The sequence below is a fragment of the Adiantum capillus-veneris genome, chromosome 30 (assembly GCF_014529385.1).
Source record: "Adiantum capillus-veneris isolate H3 chromosome 30, ASM1452938v2, whole genome shotgun sequence".
Taxonomy (NCBI): domain Eukaryota; kingdom Viridiplantae; phylum Streptophyta; class Polypodiopsida; order Polypodiales; family Pteridaceae; genus Adiantum; species Adiantum capillus-veneris.
In genome coordinates this window covers 93,118,670-93,136,063 of record NC_140960.1, presented here as the reverse complement: position 1 = coordinate 93,136,063, position 17,394 = coordinate 93,118,670, and the positions used below count along the sequence as shown (strand labels likewise).

The window sequence follows — 17,394 nt, the reverse complement described above, 5'->3', positions numbered from 1 at the left end:
ATTTGGGCTATTTTGTAATATCCAATATAATTAAACATTTGATTTCGCCCAAAGTCTTTTTTTGGCCACAGTTGTATAACCGCCATGCATCGCCTATTTGGACAATTTTGTAATGAACAGTTTCTCCAATATAATTAAACATTTGATTTTGGCCCAAAGTTTTTGTGCAATGAAATTGTTGTTTTTTTATTTATTAAATGTATAGGAAAAAAAAAGCAAATGACCATTTGGATGGGTCCTACCAAGGACCATCCAAAAATGATCATCTGCTTTTTTTTTAAAATACTCACGTGCGCGGTAATGGTTGCGGTAATCCTTGCTGTAAGGCCCGCGAAAATAAGCGCGGAAATATAGCCGGACCGATTACCGCATGCATTGCTGAAGGACCATTACCGCGAGCATTGACTCCAGCATTACCACCTCCGAGATTTTTTGACTTGAACTTTTCCTTTGTTTTTGTGCGTCTATCTGAGCGGTAATGTGCTCCAAATGTCATAGTGTCAATAAAGGACGATTCCACAGCCTGTCGTGCGTGCCTTGGAATGATCAAGTCTCATGATTGGGGCTTCCTACTACACACACCCCACAAATATCGCTCTCAGGGGGCTCACCCAACCCAGCGTCCCCCCCAAGTCCAAGCAGCCCACTTGCTCTGGTCCTCATGTACTGCTGTCCCGTCATCAATGTCTCTTACCTTTAATACTCGTCGATGGACAGAAGCAGCAGAATTACGCCCAGAACCGTGGTTAGAAGTTTGCAGAGATGATCTAGCATGCCACTGGATTTGGTTAGCTACCTCTCCAGCCTAATGACCTTCGCTGCTCGCACATAAAAGAGTGAGAAAGCTGATGCTTGCGTGGAGCTACAGGAGCCTCCAATGACAACCCAGCTTCCAAAAACAACTTCTCTCTGCCCTTTTCATTCAGTTTCGCACAGAGCCTTTAATAATTCCAACACTCATGGATGAGCAAGGTCTGTGGATGTTTCTGTCCAACGCCAACCATGTCAGCTACTTTCGAAGGTCATTGATCCAATATAGGGAAGCAGTATGCTGATGAACACCTTTCTGCAGTGGAGAGCGACAATGTCATGGTACAGACTCATCACTTTATCTTCTGCACAGAAAGATGCGTTGGTACGAATGTTGCCGACAGCATCGGTTGCCATTTGACTTGCATCCTCATACACTGTCTACCTAACACCAATCCAACAGTTACAAGATATGGGCAAAATCATGGGCTGGCATTGCATGGCAAGATGAGCCTTTGTATGGGTGTTACCTTTGCATCTGCATTGAACCCCTTCATAACTGTGGCACGCGCAAAGCCCTGCAGCCCTAAGAGCGAGACAATTGCAAGAACTACTAGTGACAACTGCCAACTGGCAGAAAAAGCGATGGCAAGGGCGACCACAAAACAGCCAGCGTTCTACATTACAGGAGACAAAGTGTCATCCACTATCACCCTCGCTTATGCTGCATCTCCTGATAATCGAGCACTTACGGCACCACTGTCATTACAAAAACCATCCTTTACTGCCCTAGTGGATGACCCAACCAGGGCATCATGGAGGCAGCTTAGGCTTGTCAGACCTAACTGGACCATTGTATGCACGTACTATGAAACTCCTCACAGAGCATGCTCTTTGAAATTGCTTTCCTTCTCAGCTTCGTCTCCCACAACATTGTCACTACAGCCCTCATGGACGGTCGATCCCGTGGCGACTTACCTATGCAGAGCAGTGCTATTCTTATCACCAAAATTATCTCCTCTTGCACCATGTTGCATGTGGCCCCGACATTCACATCCAACGTGTCCACAATGCCTGTGGAGCTTCTCATCTTGCTCCTGACCCACTCTACTGTGTTCACCGCCTCCCCTAATTCGGCAATGGTGGGCCTTCTGCCTGTCAAGAGCTCCAACAAAACCACTCCGAAGGTGTAGATGTCAGTCTTCTCGTCTACTTTGAGGGTGTATGCATATTCTACATGCAAGAAAACACCACTTCAGTTAGAAGAAACAATTGAAATGCAGACGAGTGCATGACAATGTCGACATGGGTTCTTCTCTTATTTACACTGAGCAACATAGGGAAAGAAGAGCCCTGGCACTAGGCATAGAACATTACAAGGCACGATGTACCTGTAAAAGCCTGCAATCATCGATATAGTCTCATTGGTTTCTACCAGCTTTGCCACTCCGAAATCTGCAAGCTGAGCCTCCATACTGCAATCTATCAAGATGTTGTTGGACTTGATATTGCGATGGCCTATCTGTGGGAAGCAATCATGTTGCAGATAGCAGAGACCTTGTACGATTCCCATTGCAATATTGTATCTCGACTCCCATCCCGCCAGAATGTATGTCCTGTCCTCGGCATGGAGTGGATCATCTAGGCTGCCGTTGGTCATGCATTCATAAACAAACAGAGAGTTGACATTGTGGAGCAATATCCAAGTAGGACGACATGCTCCGATGGCATATGCTGTCGAGAAGGTCGGACTGGATTTGGAACCCTCGCAATTCTTCGTTGTCGATAGCTTTTTCGTGACCAATGCACCTGTAATCCCAATGTACCAAGCTTCCCGCTTCATGGGCAGCGACGCGCCGGACACCGGAGCCATACTCATGACCGCTGCGGTGCCCCAGCCTCTCCGGCCGATCGCGAGTGCCTGCCTCCCTCCCTCCCTCCAAACTCTGATGGTCTTGTCTGCAGAGCTGCTGCACACCGTATTGTTCCCCACCGTGCTCAATGACAGCACAGCCCTTGTGGGCCCACCAGCACCTTCCTCATTACAAAGGTAGCACCACCAACCACTGCTCTAGTATTATGATCCTCCTCAAACCTGCTAAGCCCTTGTAGCTGCTGTTATCATTTGCTTCTCCTAACATGAGCAAGTCCATCTCCGCAGCCTTATGTCCCTCCCCACTCACATTCCTGCTCTCACTGCTAGAAGAATAGCTCACCCTTGGCTGAGGCTTATTGTACGCCCTTTTCCATGCTGTCGTAGCCCCATCTGAAATCCCAGAATAGAGAATTTTCCCATTCACTGACACCGCCAGTGCGTTCACCGTGGCTCCCTGCCCATGCAGTGTGGTGAGCAGGCTGTGTTTTCTCTTCTTCCCCGAGAACCCTCACCGCGTCCACAGCTTGATTGTGTAATCTGGCTGATGCTGTCACCAGCATAAACCCATCAATCACAATCATTGCATTGATAGCATCATTGTGAGCATAGAAGGATTCTATGCATTTGTAGCTATTTAAGCTCCAGATTTTTACTGTCTTATCCCATGAAGCTGAGTACAGAACACTAGGAGCGCATGATTGCCCATTGTCATGCACAATATTTCCCTCACTACACCAAGTGCTGCCTCCCATTGCGAGCGCGCTAAGGAAAGAGCTTATGCTAGCTGTTTTAAGCATACCCTCTAATGGGAGTGGGCCTGAGAGATTGTTATATAACACATTGAAAGCTTCTAAAGTAGTGGAGTTTCGAGATTGGTAAGGAATTTCACCTGTCGGCAGGTTTTGAGATACATCAAGAACTTCAAGATTCAGCATGCTTGCTAGCTTGACAGAGATGCTCTTAGATAGCTGATTCTCTTGCAGTTGAATGGTTATGAGGCGGCGGCATCTGCTCATATTCACTGGAATGTCACCCACGATTTGATTTCGAGACAAGGAGAGCACAGATAGGGCCCAGGGGAGCACAATCTTCGAAATCCATCGGGACAGAGCCCCGGGAGGTTGTCGTCAGATGCGTGGACGCTTTGAATGCTAGTCATCCTCCCTATGGTATTGGGAGGCCACCATAAAGAAGGTTGTAGGGCATATCAAGAGGATATAAGATGTCCTCCCTATGCTAGCAGGGTTAACTTTGCGCTTCGACTTTCCTGGCTTGTCTTTCGCTTTTGCTGAATGTAGTGTTTACTCTCCCCCCACTCCTCCAAGGAGGTTTTGTGAGAGCCCAACTTCGGCAAAGAGCAGGCCATTCAAAATGTTGTGCATCACACTTAAGAAGGTCAAATTCTGTAGGTTGCCATATTCCATTGGGATAGTGCTGGTGTAATTGTTGACGGTCAAGTCGAGCGACATTGAAGAGGTCATGCTGCCAAACTCTGGTGGTAGGCTCCCTATCAGGCTGTTGCGATAGAGGGAAAGTGTCTCGAGAGCCTTGAATTGGCCGAGCTCGGGCGATAAACCGCCAAATAGATTAGTGCAGTAGAGATCCATGTATTCCAATTTGGATAGCCTTTCAAACTCCGGTGGGATGCTCCCGTTGTAGCCAATAACTAGATGCTCAAGGTTTGCAAGATTATCGAGCTCTGGTGGATTTCCGTCGACGAGGAGGTTGCCTACAAGACCTAGATATTTCAGGCTTCAAAGCTTGCCGTATGCGGGCGGAATTGTGCCAGTGAAGTAGCTACCACCAAGATGAAGATGCTAAAGAGTAGAGATGATGGAAGTTGAGAAGAGAGACAGGGGCAAAGAGTTGATCATATACTACCACCTCACATAGAGAAAAGGGAGATAGAGACAACTCACAAAGCAAATTACAAAGAGAGAAGCAGGAAGGTTAATTCACAAAGAAGAGTGAACGAGAGACAAGCAAAGGGATCAAATCAACAAAACACACACACACACACATATATATATGTATATATATGTATATATATATATGTATATATATATATATATATATATATATATATATATATATATATATATATATAGAGAGAGAGAGAGAGAGAGAGAGAGAGAGTCTGAGATGCTATGACTCTTTGTATCTTTTTTTGCCTTCCATGAATATATATGTTATTCTTAATAATTGACATCTTCGAGATTTCTAGAGCCACTTCACAAAATCAAACATTCTGTTGCTGACTTATTTCATTGTTTTGCCTATCATAGTGGAAACGTACTCACAAAGTCAGTGGGCGAAGAAATTGGGTAATAAGTATGCCCGATTATTTGTTTTCTATGTATGTGTGTGTGTGTGTGTGTGTGTGTGTGTGTGTGTGTGTGTGTGTCTCCCTCTCCCATATAGGCATATTATATGTGTGTATAGTTGTTTAAGTCTCTTTTTGTTGCATTTACAAATGGACTAAAGATTGGGTACATAGATACCTTGTATAAAATAAATGCATTCATATAGAGATTGTCTTTCTCGAAGTTTGGAATAGAATTCATTATGAACGTGTCAGACAACAATTTATGTGTTTACAGTAAATGATTTATGACGCTTGGGGATTACATCTATTGTATATATTCTTGGTTGTAAACACCAGTATATATATTATAGATTCTAGATGTGTTCCATTCTAGCATTAGAGTTTGATATTCAAACATTTACCTAACTTTTGTCTGAATAGTGTAGTTCTCTCTCTCTTTCTCTCTCTCTCTCTCTCTCTCTCTCTCTCTCTCTCACACACACACACACACACACAGTGAATAATTGATGTTTATATACTATATTGCTCGCTCTCAACGATACTTCTCTCTCTCTCTCTCTCTCTCTCTCTCTCTCTCTCTCTCTCTCTCTCTCTCTCTCTCTCTCTCTCTCTCTCTCTGTCTCTGTGCACAGTACATAATTAATGCATAACATATATATCGTATAACCGCCAAAAATACAAAATGTGTTTGAAAACAAAGTTTTGCAAGTCTCTCTTTCTGATGCATTTACAAATGGGCTAAAGAATAGGTGCATAGATACCTTGTGTAAAATAAATGCATCCATATAGATATGTGTGTCTTTCATGATTTTCTTTCTCGAAGTTTGAAATGGAATTCATTGTGAATGTGTCAGACATCAAGTTTTGTGTTTATGTTAAATGACTTATGGCCCTTGGGGATTACATCTATTGTATATATTATTGGTGTTAAACACCAAGTGTATATATTATAGATTCTAGATGTGTTTAGTGTGGAATATTTAGTACTTTATTGAATATATTATTGGTGGTAAACACCAAGTGTATATATTATAGATTCTAGATGTGTTTAGTGTGGAATATTCAGTACTTTACTGAATATTTCCATTCTAGCATTAGAGTTTGATATTCAAACATTTACTTAATTTTTATATGAATAGTGTAGTGTTCTCTCTCTCTCTCTCTCTCTCTCTCTCTCTCCCCCCACAGTACATAACATATCTATTGTATAAACACCAAAAATACAAAATGTGGTTGACAACAAAGTTTTGCAAGTCTCTCTCTTTCTATTGCATTTACAAATGGGCTAAAGAATAGGTGCATAGATACTTTGTGTGAAATAAATGCATCCATATAGATATGTGTGTATTTCATGATTGTCTTTTTCAAGTTTGAAATGGAATTCATTATAAACATGTTGTAAGTTATGTGTTTACTTTAAATGACTTATGGTGCTTGGGTATTACATCTATTGTATATATTTTTGGTGGTAAACACCAATTGTATATATTATAGATTTTAAATGTGTTTAGTTTGGAATATTCAGTACTTTATTGAATATTTTCATTCTAGCATTAGAGTTTGATATTCAAACATTTACTTAACAAGATTTTACAATACAGTCCACAAAAGTGATCCATTTAAAATCAAAGTACTCAAACTGACATTCATAGGGAAAGGGACATACAACAAAGACGGAACAACGATACACTCCTGTAATCCCCATCAATCAAAACATGCTCACCCAAGTGCCCGACGAACAATTGGATACTTGACAAAAAATTATAGCGAGCTAAAAGTAGTCGTTATTGACGAGATCTTGTTGATCGGCGCAACAATGTTGACACATATCAATAAAAGGTTGCAGACAATCTAGAGCACACACATCATTTGCCCTTTGGAGGGTTATGTGTCATATCTTTTGGTGACTTATACCAACTTCCACCTGCGAAAGACAAATGGATTTTCATAGACATTACACCAATGCATACAAATTTATGGCGAGCAAAATTCAAAAAGTATGAACTCACACAAGTCATGCACCAACAGATCCCACTTTTGTAAACATTTCAAATAAAATAAGGAAAAACATTCATGATATCCACGACATTGAGTACATGAACAACATTTGCCTTGCAAAAGAAAGATACAATATCCACATGCCACACATGTTTTACACGCAACAAGTGTTCCAAGAAATTGAAGGTCCAACATATATCCTAATAGCAATAAACTCCCCTCCAACATTGCCTTCAGGAATTGCGCAAGACGTTAACAAAACAACGGGCCTTCAAAAGAGTTTCAAGCTTAAACCAACAATGCTCGTTGAGCTTTGCTCAGGAAATTATGACATAGCAGATGGCCTTGTCAATGGTGCCGATGGGCATTTTCAGCAATATCACATAAATCTACATGGACATGTATTTTGCCAATCACAAAGGAGCTCCATATATAAAAGAACATACACAACCAAACTATTCAGAACACAATTTCCCATTCAACAAGCATCAAGAAGAACTATCCATCGATCCCAAGGTTTATCTCTAGACACCATGGCCTTCTCACCTAACAAAGCACACACACATGGGTTAGTCTACACAACATTATCTAGAGTTAGAACCAAAGAACAACTATTTCTCTTACAACCGTTACAAGTTAGAAATTTCTCCCTAGATCAACATGTACAAAATGAAGATCACATATTGTCCACCACAGAAGGAAAATGGCAAGTCTCAATAGACCCGTTTCTCTTAAACAAAGATCAACAACCATCATAAGTACTCTGAACACTAGATCACTACCTAAGTATTTTGAGGACTTAAAGGTACATAGATATAGTGACATCATTTGTCTGCAAGAAGCAAAAGACACCAACTCCATCATAACAAATAAGCGAACATTATACAATGCAATTTCTCACTCTCCACAAAATAGCACAATCACACTGTACAATAAAAACTACACATGATCTTTGAAACTCTTAGCAGCACCTTGCAACGCACAATCCAACCAATGAGAACTTTTGTGTTGGGCGATTTCAACATCATTAGGGGCAAAAACGACTCAAAAAGGGTTGTTTGTCAATCTAAAGATTAAGGAATAGTTCAATAGTCATTTGACACATATACAAAAGTAGGGCAGTCTTGTCTCCTCCATTTTGGGTTTTGGTGGTCCTATTTTGACGGAGAGCGGCTAAATGTCTTGATCGTAAGACTGAAACTACTATATTTAGGTGCTTTCGGCGAGTGAGCTCATTAAATTTGCAGGCCAAACTAATGAAGTCTCATCTTTTATTTCTATTTTATATTTCACAAAATCGTTGTCAAAAGATATGAAATCTATGTGAGAAGGCTCTCAAAACAAGGCCATTAATGACAAATCACCTACTTTTTTCAAACATATACCTTTTTCACTTTCTCTCTATTTTGTGAGAGGTTTAAGTCTTTCTATCTCTGTATTTTCTTTCTTCTTCTCTAATCTCTGAGTTTCCATGGCGTCTTCTGCACGCCGCCCTTCACATAACATAACTTCTTGTGACTTCCATAATGTTAGAGAGGATGGTCTTTGAAAGCCCATATCTTTTCGTGTGAATGACTGGGTAGCAATGCTTCCTTCATGCAAAGGTGTACACAAAGTGAAGAGAACTAAACGTGATAAAGTAAAAAACCATTGGAAAGGTCGTGTTCTTGCTTTCAAAGTGATCGAAGGATCAACATGTGTACATGGCCAAGGATATGGTGTTAGACTTAGACAAACATCCCACACTGCATTCTTACTATAAGTAAAAAAAAAACTTTTATTTGATACAATGAATTTTTCATTCTCCCATTGTTTTTCTCATTTTTTGATTTCCATTCCATATATATTTCCTTCAGCAGCTGTGGAATGACAGCCTGTGGAGAGTCTAAGTGGGACGTTCAAAGCAATGCATAAAGGGATTGCAGATGCTATGTATGCTGACAAGCCACCTTCTTTTTACAAAACAATGAATTTGTTTGTCTATTTTGCATAATACAAGGTTCCATCACAAGAAGGTGCATATGGAGAACTACATCAGTTACCTGTTCCCACCATAAGTTCACTTGATTGGGAAGCTCCTGATGCATGTACTATATCAAGCTTCAAATCCAAGATCAAAGAATACATCCTTAAAGCTATGTCTCCGGGCAGGATATCAAGAAGGATTAAAGTTCAATGGTTCTTGCCTATACATGTCTTTGTGGCATGTTTCAAAACAATGGACTTGCAGAGGAAAAAGACGATGTGGCTTAATAGAAGACTTTCTATGACTGAATTGGATAATGTACTTGGAGACGGGTGGAGTACCAAAGAAACTTTCCATAATATTGGCAATAATATTAGTTGTAGAGTAAGCCCAAATTCTATGTCTATCTCATATCAACTATGTCTTCAATCATTAGTTCTGGGCTACGACTATAGGAGATGGAGAAGCAAATTAGGTAGTTGGGTTCCTCTCGACTCTGAGGAAAATTGTCCAGAGTTTGAACTAAAGGTCACAGTCCATCCACACACCGAGCATAGAAGCCTTATAGTAAACAACAAATTGGATACTACAGGATGTGTAACATTTAATGGCCTAATAACTTATGTGTAGCGGAAATTAGCATGAACATAGTGGGCATTTCATTAGATTAGATTCCTAATGAGAATTACAAGAGTGCTTGGGTGGAGAGAGCAACAAAAATCATAACACCTAGTTAGATAGCATCGACAATACTTTCAAAAGAGAGAGAAATTAAGCTATTGACAACAGTTGAGGACCGGATTTTCATGGAGCCGGTCCCCCCTCCAAAAGGCTTTGTATTATGGTTTCTCCCATCAAGAGAGACATTGTACAATACAATTCTTTGTGTTCCTTCAAGACTAGCTAGTGCAATGAAGATGGAAACTTCATGCACTAAGCAAAACACTTAACAAACACAACTTGAATTATCCCCATTCTCAGACCCAAGACCTCACACACCTTCGAAGATGGTGAGAGCTAGCAGGGTATGAGAGTAGATTGAGAGGAAGAAGGAGTATCTTACGAGAAAGATGTACATCTCCTCATATAATCACTCATATGTAGCATAGCTTAGCTTAGTAATTAGCTTGGTAGAGGAGATGAGCATGCATTGAAGCTTGGTTCTTGGTTGGATTTGCATCCACATACCAAGAGAGTGTTGATGTAGGCTTCTATCTCACAAGCTTGGAGTAGGTGATGAGTTCTCCATTAAAGCTTGGGAAGAGATAGTCTTCTCTTTCTTCACACATGAGCTTGTGTGAGTGTGTGTGTGATAATGCCTTGCAAAAATCAGCCCCCTCTCTCTCTTGGGCAAGCCCTCTTGCTAAATGCTCTTCCTGAAGCCTCATTGGCCCTCCCCAAGTCAAGCCAATTACAATTAAGCAGCATAAGTGATAGCCTTATGACATGTGTCCCCCTTTACCCTTTTGTGAGAGATTTAGGTAATTAAATAATTAAACTAAACTCTCATTGGACCCCTTTGCCTCCTGGCCAATAGGAATCAGGCAAGCCATGGGGCTCCTGAATGCTCATTGGACCCCTTGGGAGACTGCCCAATAGTCTTCTAGGAGACTTAATTCTCATTGGTTTCTTTTATTAAATGTTTTTAAATTAATTAAACTAGATTTACTCTAGCTTAATTTTCATTGGTCCACTTCAAGGGTCATCCAATAGAAATTGGGCACACCTTGTGGGCATCTGGCCTAGGGAGCTGACATGTGTCCCTCATTCCCTTTGTGTAAAGGGAGCCTGTGTGTGTGTGTGGCTTTCTCTCTCATCCCCTACCTTTAGGGCTCGCCCCCTCCCATGTAGGGATGTGCAAAGACTTTTAGGGCACACACAAAGCATCCAATTTTCCCTAGGGTTGACCTTCGGACACAACCTTTGAATTTTGGAACCTTAGCATTTTGGAAGTCTTAATGGGCTGAACCTTAGGGTCTTTTTAGCCCATTGTTGCACATGGCTCTTTTGCAGATGCCCCCCCCTTTGGATCCCTATTTTCCCTCCTTTGGATCCATACTGTGGCCGGTCTGCTAGCTTAACCAATATTCTAGCTTTTTCTCCCCTGGCCTTCCCCACATTAAATGATCAGTTTAATATGAGAAAATCATTTAGGAGAATTAGATATTGATTATTATGACATTACCTCTCTCTTGAAATCATAGTCGTCCTCGACTATGGTGTAGAGAAGATAAAGCATGTTCATGAGTCCTTTTCTTAGCGGGTAGAGGATCCCTATGTTACCCTACGACATCATTCCACAATGGATGACTAGTCCATTTGGCGCTTGAGAGCCTGAGGTTTTCGCAAGCATGTCTGCACATTAGTCCTATCAATCTTCCATAGTAGAGTGACAAGTTCTACTTGGTGTTTGGGAGACGTCGTCTCCGCAAACTTGATCTAAGCATGCATACTACTTCATTTTTGTGCACAAATAAAGAAAAAGAGAGTCTTATAAGACAAAAATTTTGTTCATTTTTAACATTTTGTACATTTGTTTACTCTTGGGAAGCATTGTAAGCATTGACAAGGTTTAGGTTATCCTTTAATTGTATGCCTTGCATCTATCTAGCATCTTCAAAAGGATAATTCTTAAACTTAATAAGATATCGTCGGATAGTCTTACCACCTCTTAGTACCTTGTCTTCATGTCGGAGAATGGACTCGGGCTGCAACACCTCTTCTTGGTCCTCGATCTCCGGTGGGTCTTCAATAGTTGGTTCTTGAGGTGGCTCTCCTTTGTAAGGCTTTAATAGGCTCACATGAAAAGCATTGTGTATGAGCCAATGATTGGGCAACTTGAGTTGATAGGCCATCTCATTGATTGGCCTAAGAATCTGAAAGGGACCATAGTACCTTTTTGCTAGTTTAGCATAGTACTTTTGGTGACACGTAGGATTCTTGCCTGTTGTGTGCCTTAATCGAGCCTTGGGAAACTTTAACAAGACCCAATCGTTTTCTTTAAAGGCTTGGGCTCTTCTGTGCTTGTCAGCAGCAGCCTTTTGCCTTTGCTGTGAGATAGAGATAGCATCCTTAATCTTTTGGAAAGATTCTTGTAGGTCTCGGCTATACTCATCTGCAGCGAAGATCTTCCCATGTACCTTAAGTAGCAAGGGACTTTTTTATCTTCCCTCAATTACCTCGAAAGGTGCTTTTCCTGTGGAAGTATGTACAGTGTTATTGTAAGCATACTCCACTAAGGGTAAGTACTTCTCCCATTGGGATCTTTGATCTACTTCCGTTACATAGGCTTTTAGTAGATCGAGAATTGTTAGGTTAGCTATTTCACTTTGGCCATCCGTTTGTGGATGATAGGCCGAAGAGAAATTTAGCCTTGTCCCTAAATTCTCAAAGAGACCCTTCCAGAAATTACTGGTCATTCTAGGATCTCTATCCGACACTATGGACATTGGCAAGCCATGGTATTTGAAAATTTGTGAAATGAAGAGGGTTGCCATTTGATGGGCTTTGATAGTCTTTTTGACAGGGATAAAATGAGCTTGTTTACTGAACCTGTCTACTATCATCCATATTCCCGTACTCCCATGGATAGACTTAGGCAATCCAAAGATAAAATCCATGGATATGCTCTCCCATGGTGAATTAGGGATTGGCAAGGGTTGAAGCAATCCAGGTTGCTTCCCTCTATCAAATTTTGTCTTTTGACATACCACACATTTTGAAACATACTCTTGTATGTTCACTTTCATGGTAGGCCAATAGAAATATGTTTCAATTCCCTTTAAGGTAGACTGAATCCCTCTATGCCCCGCATATGGGGGAGCATGAGATTCATACATTACTTTCTCACGCAGGGAGTTAGTAACGCATAGTCTATTGCCATAGAGAAGATAACCATCTTGTAAAATAAATGGTTCTTCTTTCTTCCCTAATGTAAGGGCTGAAATCACATCTCTAAAATCGGGATCAATAGCATACTCATCTATCATTGAAGATAGATCATTGTGAGTTGCTATGGAAACCGCATTCACTCTTGGCCTTCTTGAGAGTGCATCGGCTACTTGATTATGCTTGCCAGCAATGTGAGAAATATGAAAATGAAATTGCGAAAGGAAATTTTCCCACCTCATTTGTTTGTCGGAGAGCTTGGTCTGCGTCATGAAGTACTTAAGACTTTGGTGATCCGTTCGCAGAATGAAAGGAGTCCCCAATAAATAGTGCTTCCATGAGTCTAAGGCATGTAGAACTGCAAGGAGTTCCTTTTCGTATATGCCTAGAGCTTGCTCAACAGGGTCGAGCCTTCGGCTCTCATAGCCTATGGCGTGCCCTTCTTGGAACAAAACAGCTCCAAGGCAATCACCACAAGCATCACATTGGACCTCAAATGGTTTTGAGAGATCCGGTAGTGTAAGCACAGGTTGAGAGATAAGCTTTTCTTTAAGCTTTTCAAAAGCATTGTTCTCCTTAGCAGACCATGTATACCTAACGCTTTTCTTTGTTAGGTCATGTAATGGTCCCGCAATTTGTGAGAACTTTTCTATGAAGCGTCTATAGTATGCGCACATACCTATAAAGCTTCTTAGTTCATGAAGATTCCTTGGTTTAGGCCATCCTTTTATTACCTCTAACTTGGATGGATCCATTTGGATGCCATCTTGAGAGATAATGTGACCTAAATACTGAATCTATTGCAAGAAAAATTCACTTTTCTTTCGATTAACATAAAGTTTATTCTCTCTTACAACTTGAAATATTACCTGGAGGTGTTGCTTGTGTTCCTCCAATGAATTAGAGTAGATGATAATATCATCAAAGAACACTCCAGTGAAGGTTCGATGAGGCCTGAACAGCTTCTCCATCAAGCGGTTGAATGTGGCTGGTGCATTGGTCAAGCCAAAAGGCATGACAATGTATTCGTAAAGACCAAATGTAGTGCGAAACGCGGTCTTTACAATGTCTTGATCAACTATCCTTATTTGATGATAGCCACTCTTTAGGTCAACCCTACTGAAGTAGGTCGATCCTTGTAGCTTATCAAATAGGTCTTTTACCCGTGGAACGGGAAACCTATTCTTGATAGTGATCCTATTTAGTGCTCTATAGTCGACACACATACGATATGTGCCGTCTTTCTTTTGCACTAATAGCACAGGTGAGCAAAATGGAGATGAGCTAGGCCTAACCATGCCCTTCTCAACTAACTCATGCACTTGCCGCATAATCTCCTCTTGTTGAGCTTGAGAAACTCTATAAGGAGGTTTATTAGGCGGTGAACTTCCTGGAAGAAGTTCAATTGCATGGTCATCATTACCTCGTTTAGGAGGTAGCTCACAAGGGAAGTCATCAATAAAAACATCTTGAAACCCCTTGAGAAAATTGGATAACTCTAATTCCTTTTGGTTGCTTTTATTTTCTTTTGCTAAAGCATTAGGTTCATTTTGAGAGTCTTTAACAAAAATCATGTACACGGAAATAGAGCTCTTTATTGACTTATTGAAAGTTGGTGTATGTACAATGGGGATGGTGTTACCCATTTCCTTAGCATCTATATACATGTCTTTTTCCCTGAACTTAAAGGAGATTCTCCTTTCAGGAAATTTAACATCGACAGCCAGGCGGTCAAACCATGGTGCCCCTAGGATTACATCCTCATGCTTGAGAGGAGATAAAGAAGTCCTCTTTGTCCACATAGCCTTGGACATGAAGCCTCAATTTCCCAATTAAGGGAGTGACTGAAGCTTCTTGCCCCTTGAAGGCACTGTCTGCGGGTAGGACATCTCCCATCTCGTAGGATTGTATTCCTAGCTTGGTGGCCAACTCTATAGATATAAAATTGTGAGTAGAACCAGGATAAAAGAGAATAAAAGCATCATGTTCTCTTACCTTTCCCCAAGCATGGCATAGAGGAGATCCTTTGTGGTGAGTTTGGTGAGTCTCCTCCTCTTGGATTTCAACCAAGGAAGCTCTATGAGGATCTTGGCGGTTGTTCTTTTGGGGACAAGCGCGGTACGCATGCCCTTGTTCGCCGCACTTGAAACACCGGTTATCCTTACGATAACGCTCAAGCTCTTCAGGAGAGAGTTTATTCTTACCTTTATAAACTCCCTTCTTTTTAGCTTTGTTGGAGTTGCCCTTAGGAGACTTTTGGACATTGTCCTTCCCCTTAGGCTATTGGAACCCTTGTTTTCCGGGGGCTTATTATTTCTTTTTGCCCCCGTTTGGAAATTGATTCGAGAGGCGACCATAGTGTGGTGTATTACCGTCGATATGGTACGTGGTCTTTGGGAGTTGACATACTCCGCCATTTCTTCGGTTAAGCCCACACAAAATTGTTGCTTTTGCTCTCCAAAATCCAACCTTTTGAAGACAGTGGATTTGAGTTGTAGGTCCCAAAACTTGTCTACATTTTTGTGGATGGATTCATTGGGAGAGAGCTTTAAGCTTCGCCATTTGGTGAGTACTTTGTCTTTGGCATCGGTGGCCAAAAACTGCTTCATAATGGAAGCTCTTAAAGCTTTCCATGTTCGTGGAGCTTCACCGTTGGCTCGTAGGCTAGACCACCATTGTCTGGCGGACTTTTGAAAGTGCATAGCTACATGGCGTAGCTTAGAGGACTCCGTGAAGCCCTCATCTCCAAACGCCGCATCGAATTGTTGGATAAAGGCCAAGACTTTGTCCGTAGCACCAAAGGTACCATCATAGGTAAGGAAAGAGATGTTCTTCCCTCCCTCTTTGAATTTCTTCAACTTGGACGACCTCTTCCATGCGGCATAGGATTTCCTATGACCTCTTCTTTTTGATGGTTCAAAGGTTGCACCATCACTTTCTTCAGAAGGTGAAAAATTTGAAGAAGGTGGAGAAGAGGGTGACCTCTTTCTCGCCTTTTTCTTGTCTTGATCTTTGTGGTCTTCACCATAGCTTTCATAAGAGGAAGAGGATGAAGAAGATGGAGAAGAGGGTGTCCTCTTTCTCGCCTTTTTCTTCTCTTGCTTTTTATCATCCCTCTTTGAATTATGGCGTGGAGAAGAGTGTGATGGTCTTCTCCGCTTTGGTGGTGATGGAGAGCGTTTAGCCCGCCGTCTTCGTGGAGCCATCTCCGTCGAGGTGGCGGGAGACTCGCTTCTTTCTCCTTCCTTCGGTGGAGGCTCTTGAGTTCTCCTTTGGGAAGGAGATGCATCATCAAGAAGTAAATTCTTGAGCCCTTCATATGGATTCTCTTCTTCTTCACGAATCGGAGAGAGACCTCTTTTGGTAGTCTCACAAGGAGGCTTCCTAGGTGTTCTCTCGTCATGGTGATGAGCTTGGAGAATCCCGTGAGCACGGAGCTGCCATTGCACTTCACTTTGGAGAGATGGATTGCCCATGGCTTGTTGAAGCCTAGAAACAAGATAGTTAACAAGCATTGAAGCATCATTAGTAGCTTGCTCATGAGCAAAATCAAAGTTATCAACATTAATTTCACTCTCTTTACTATTGTCAGTCATTCTAACAACTTTTAGGTGTAAACTTTTTAGGTGTACTTTGGCACTTCAAGCCCTAGTTGCTACTCCTCTTTACCCCTTTAGAAAAAGCACTCAAGCTACTGTACCCGCGGCTCGAATACCATTAATTGCAAGGAATAGAAGAGAGGGTCTTTCGACACCAAAACAGCACCGGCTCCTGTCAAGCTTCTAATAGCTCAATAGTGGTTAAGCCGTAGGCAAGCCCCGTAGGACTCCACTATTAAGACCATAGCTCTCGACGGTGATGCCCCGTTAACTGCACGAAGGCAGGCGCACTGCAAGGCTGAAAAATCCCTATTCTACTTACTAACAGGCAATTAATAATACCAACCATTTGTAGCTAGCTTGAGGACCTCCCTTCTTGAGCAAGAAAAGAGAAACCTTGAGCTCTGATACCAATGTAACATTTAATGGCTTAATAACTTATGTGTAGCGGAAATTAGCATGAACATAGTGGGCATTTCATTAGAGTAGATTCCTAATGAGAATTACAAGCGTGCTTGGGTGGAGAGAGCAAAAAAAAGCATAACACCTAGTTAGATAGCATCGACAATACTTTCAAAAGAGAGAGCAATTAAGCTATTGACAATAGTTGAGGACTGGATTTTCATGGAGCCGGTCGCCCCTCCAAAAGGCTTTGTATTCTGGTTTCTCCCATCAAGAGAGACATTGTACAATACAATTCTTTGTGTTCCTTCAAGACTAGCTAGTGCAATGAAGATGGAAACTTCATTCACTAAGCAAAACACTTAACAAACACAACTTGAATTATCCCCATTCTCAGACCCAAGACCTCACACACCTTCGAAGATGGTGAGAGCTAGCAGGGTATGAGAGTAGATTGAGAGGAAGAAGGAGTATCTTACGAGAAAGATGTACATCTCCTCATATAATCACTCATATGTAGCATAGCTTAGCTTAGTAATTAGCTTGGTAGAGGAGATGAGCATGCATTGAAGCTTGGTTCTTGGTTGGA

The 17,394-nt window shown here is 41.5% G+C and overlaps 1 protein-coding gene and 2 pseudogenes across 1 annotated transcript; all 3 read right to left on the bottom strand.

The window, feature by feature from the left end:
• Nucleotides 1-215: 215 nt before the first annotated feature.
• On the bottom strand, nucleotides 216-2,903 carry LOC147418415 (MDIS1-interacting receptor like kinase 1-like; annotated as a pseudogene).
• Nucleotides 2,788-3,766, bottom strand: LOC147418414 (uncharacterized). Its single transcript, XM_086506957.1, has one exon. The coding sequence runs from the start codon at nucleotides 3,640-3,642 to the stop codon at nucleotides 2,980-2,982; it is 663 nt and encodes a 220-aa protein (XP_086363083.1). The 5' UTR covers nucleotides 3,643-3,766; the 3' UTR covers nucleotides 2,788-2,979.
• Nucleotides 3,767-3,927: 161 nt separating this feature from the next.
• On the bottom strand, nucleotides 3,928-4,500 carry LOC147418413 (uncharacterized; annotated as a pseudogene).
• Between the last annotated feature and the right edge of the window lie 12,894 nt (nucleotides 4,501-17,394).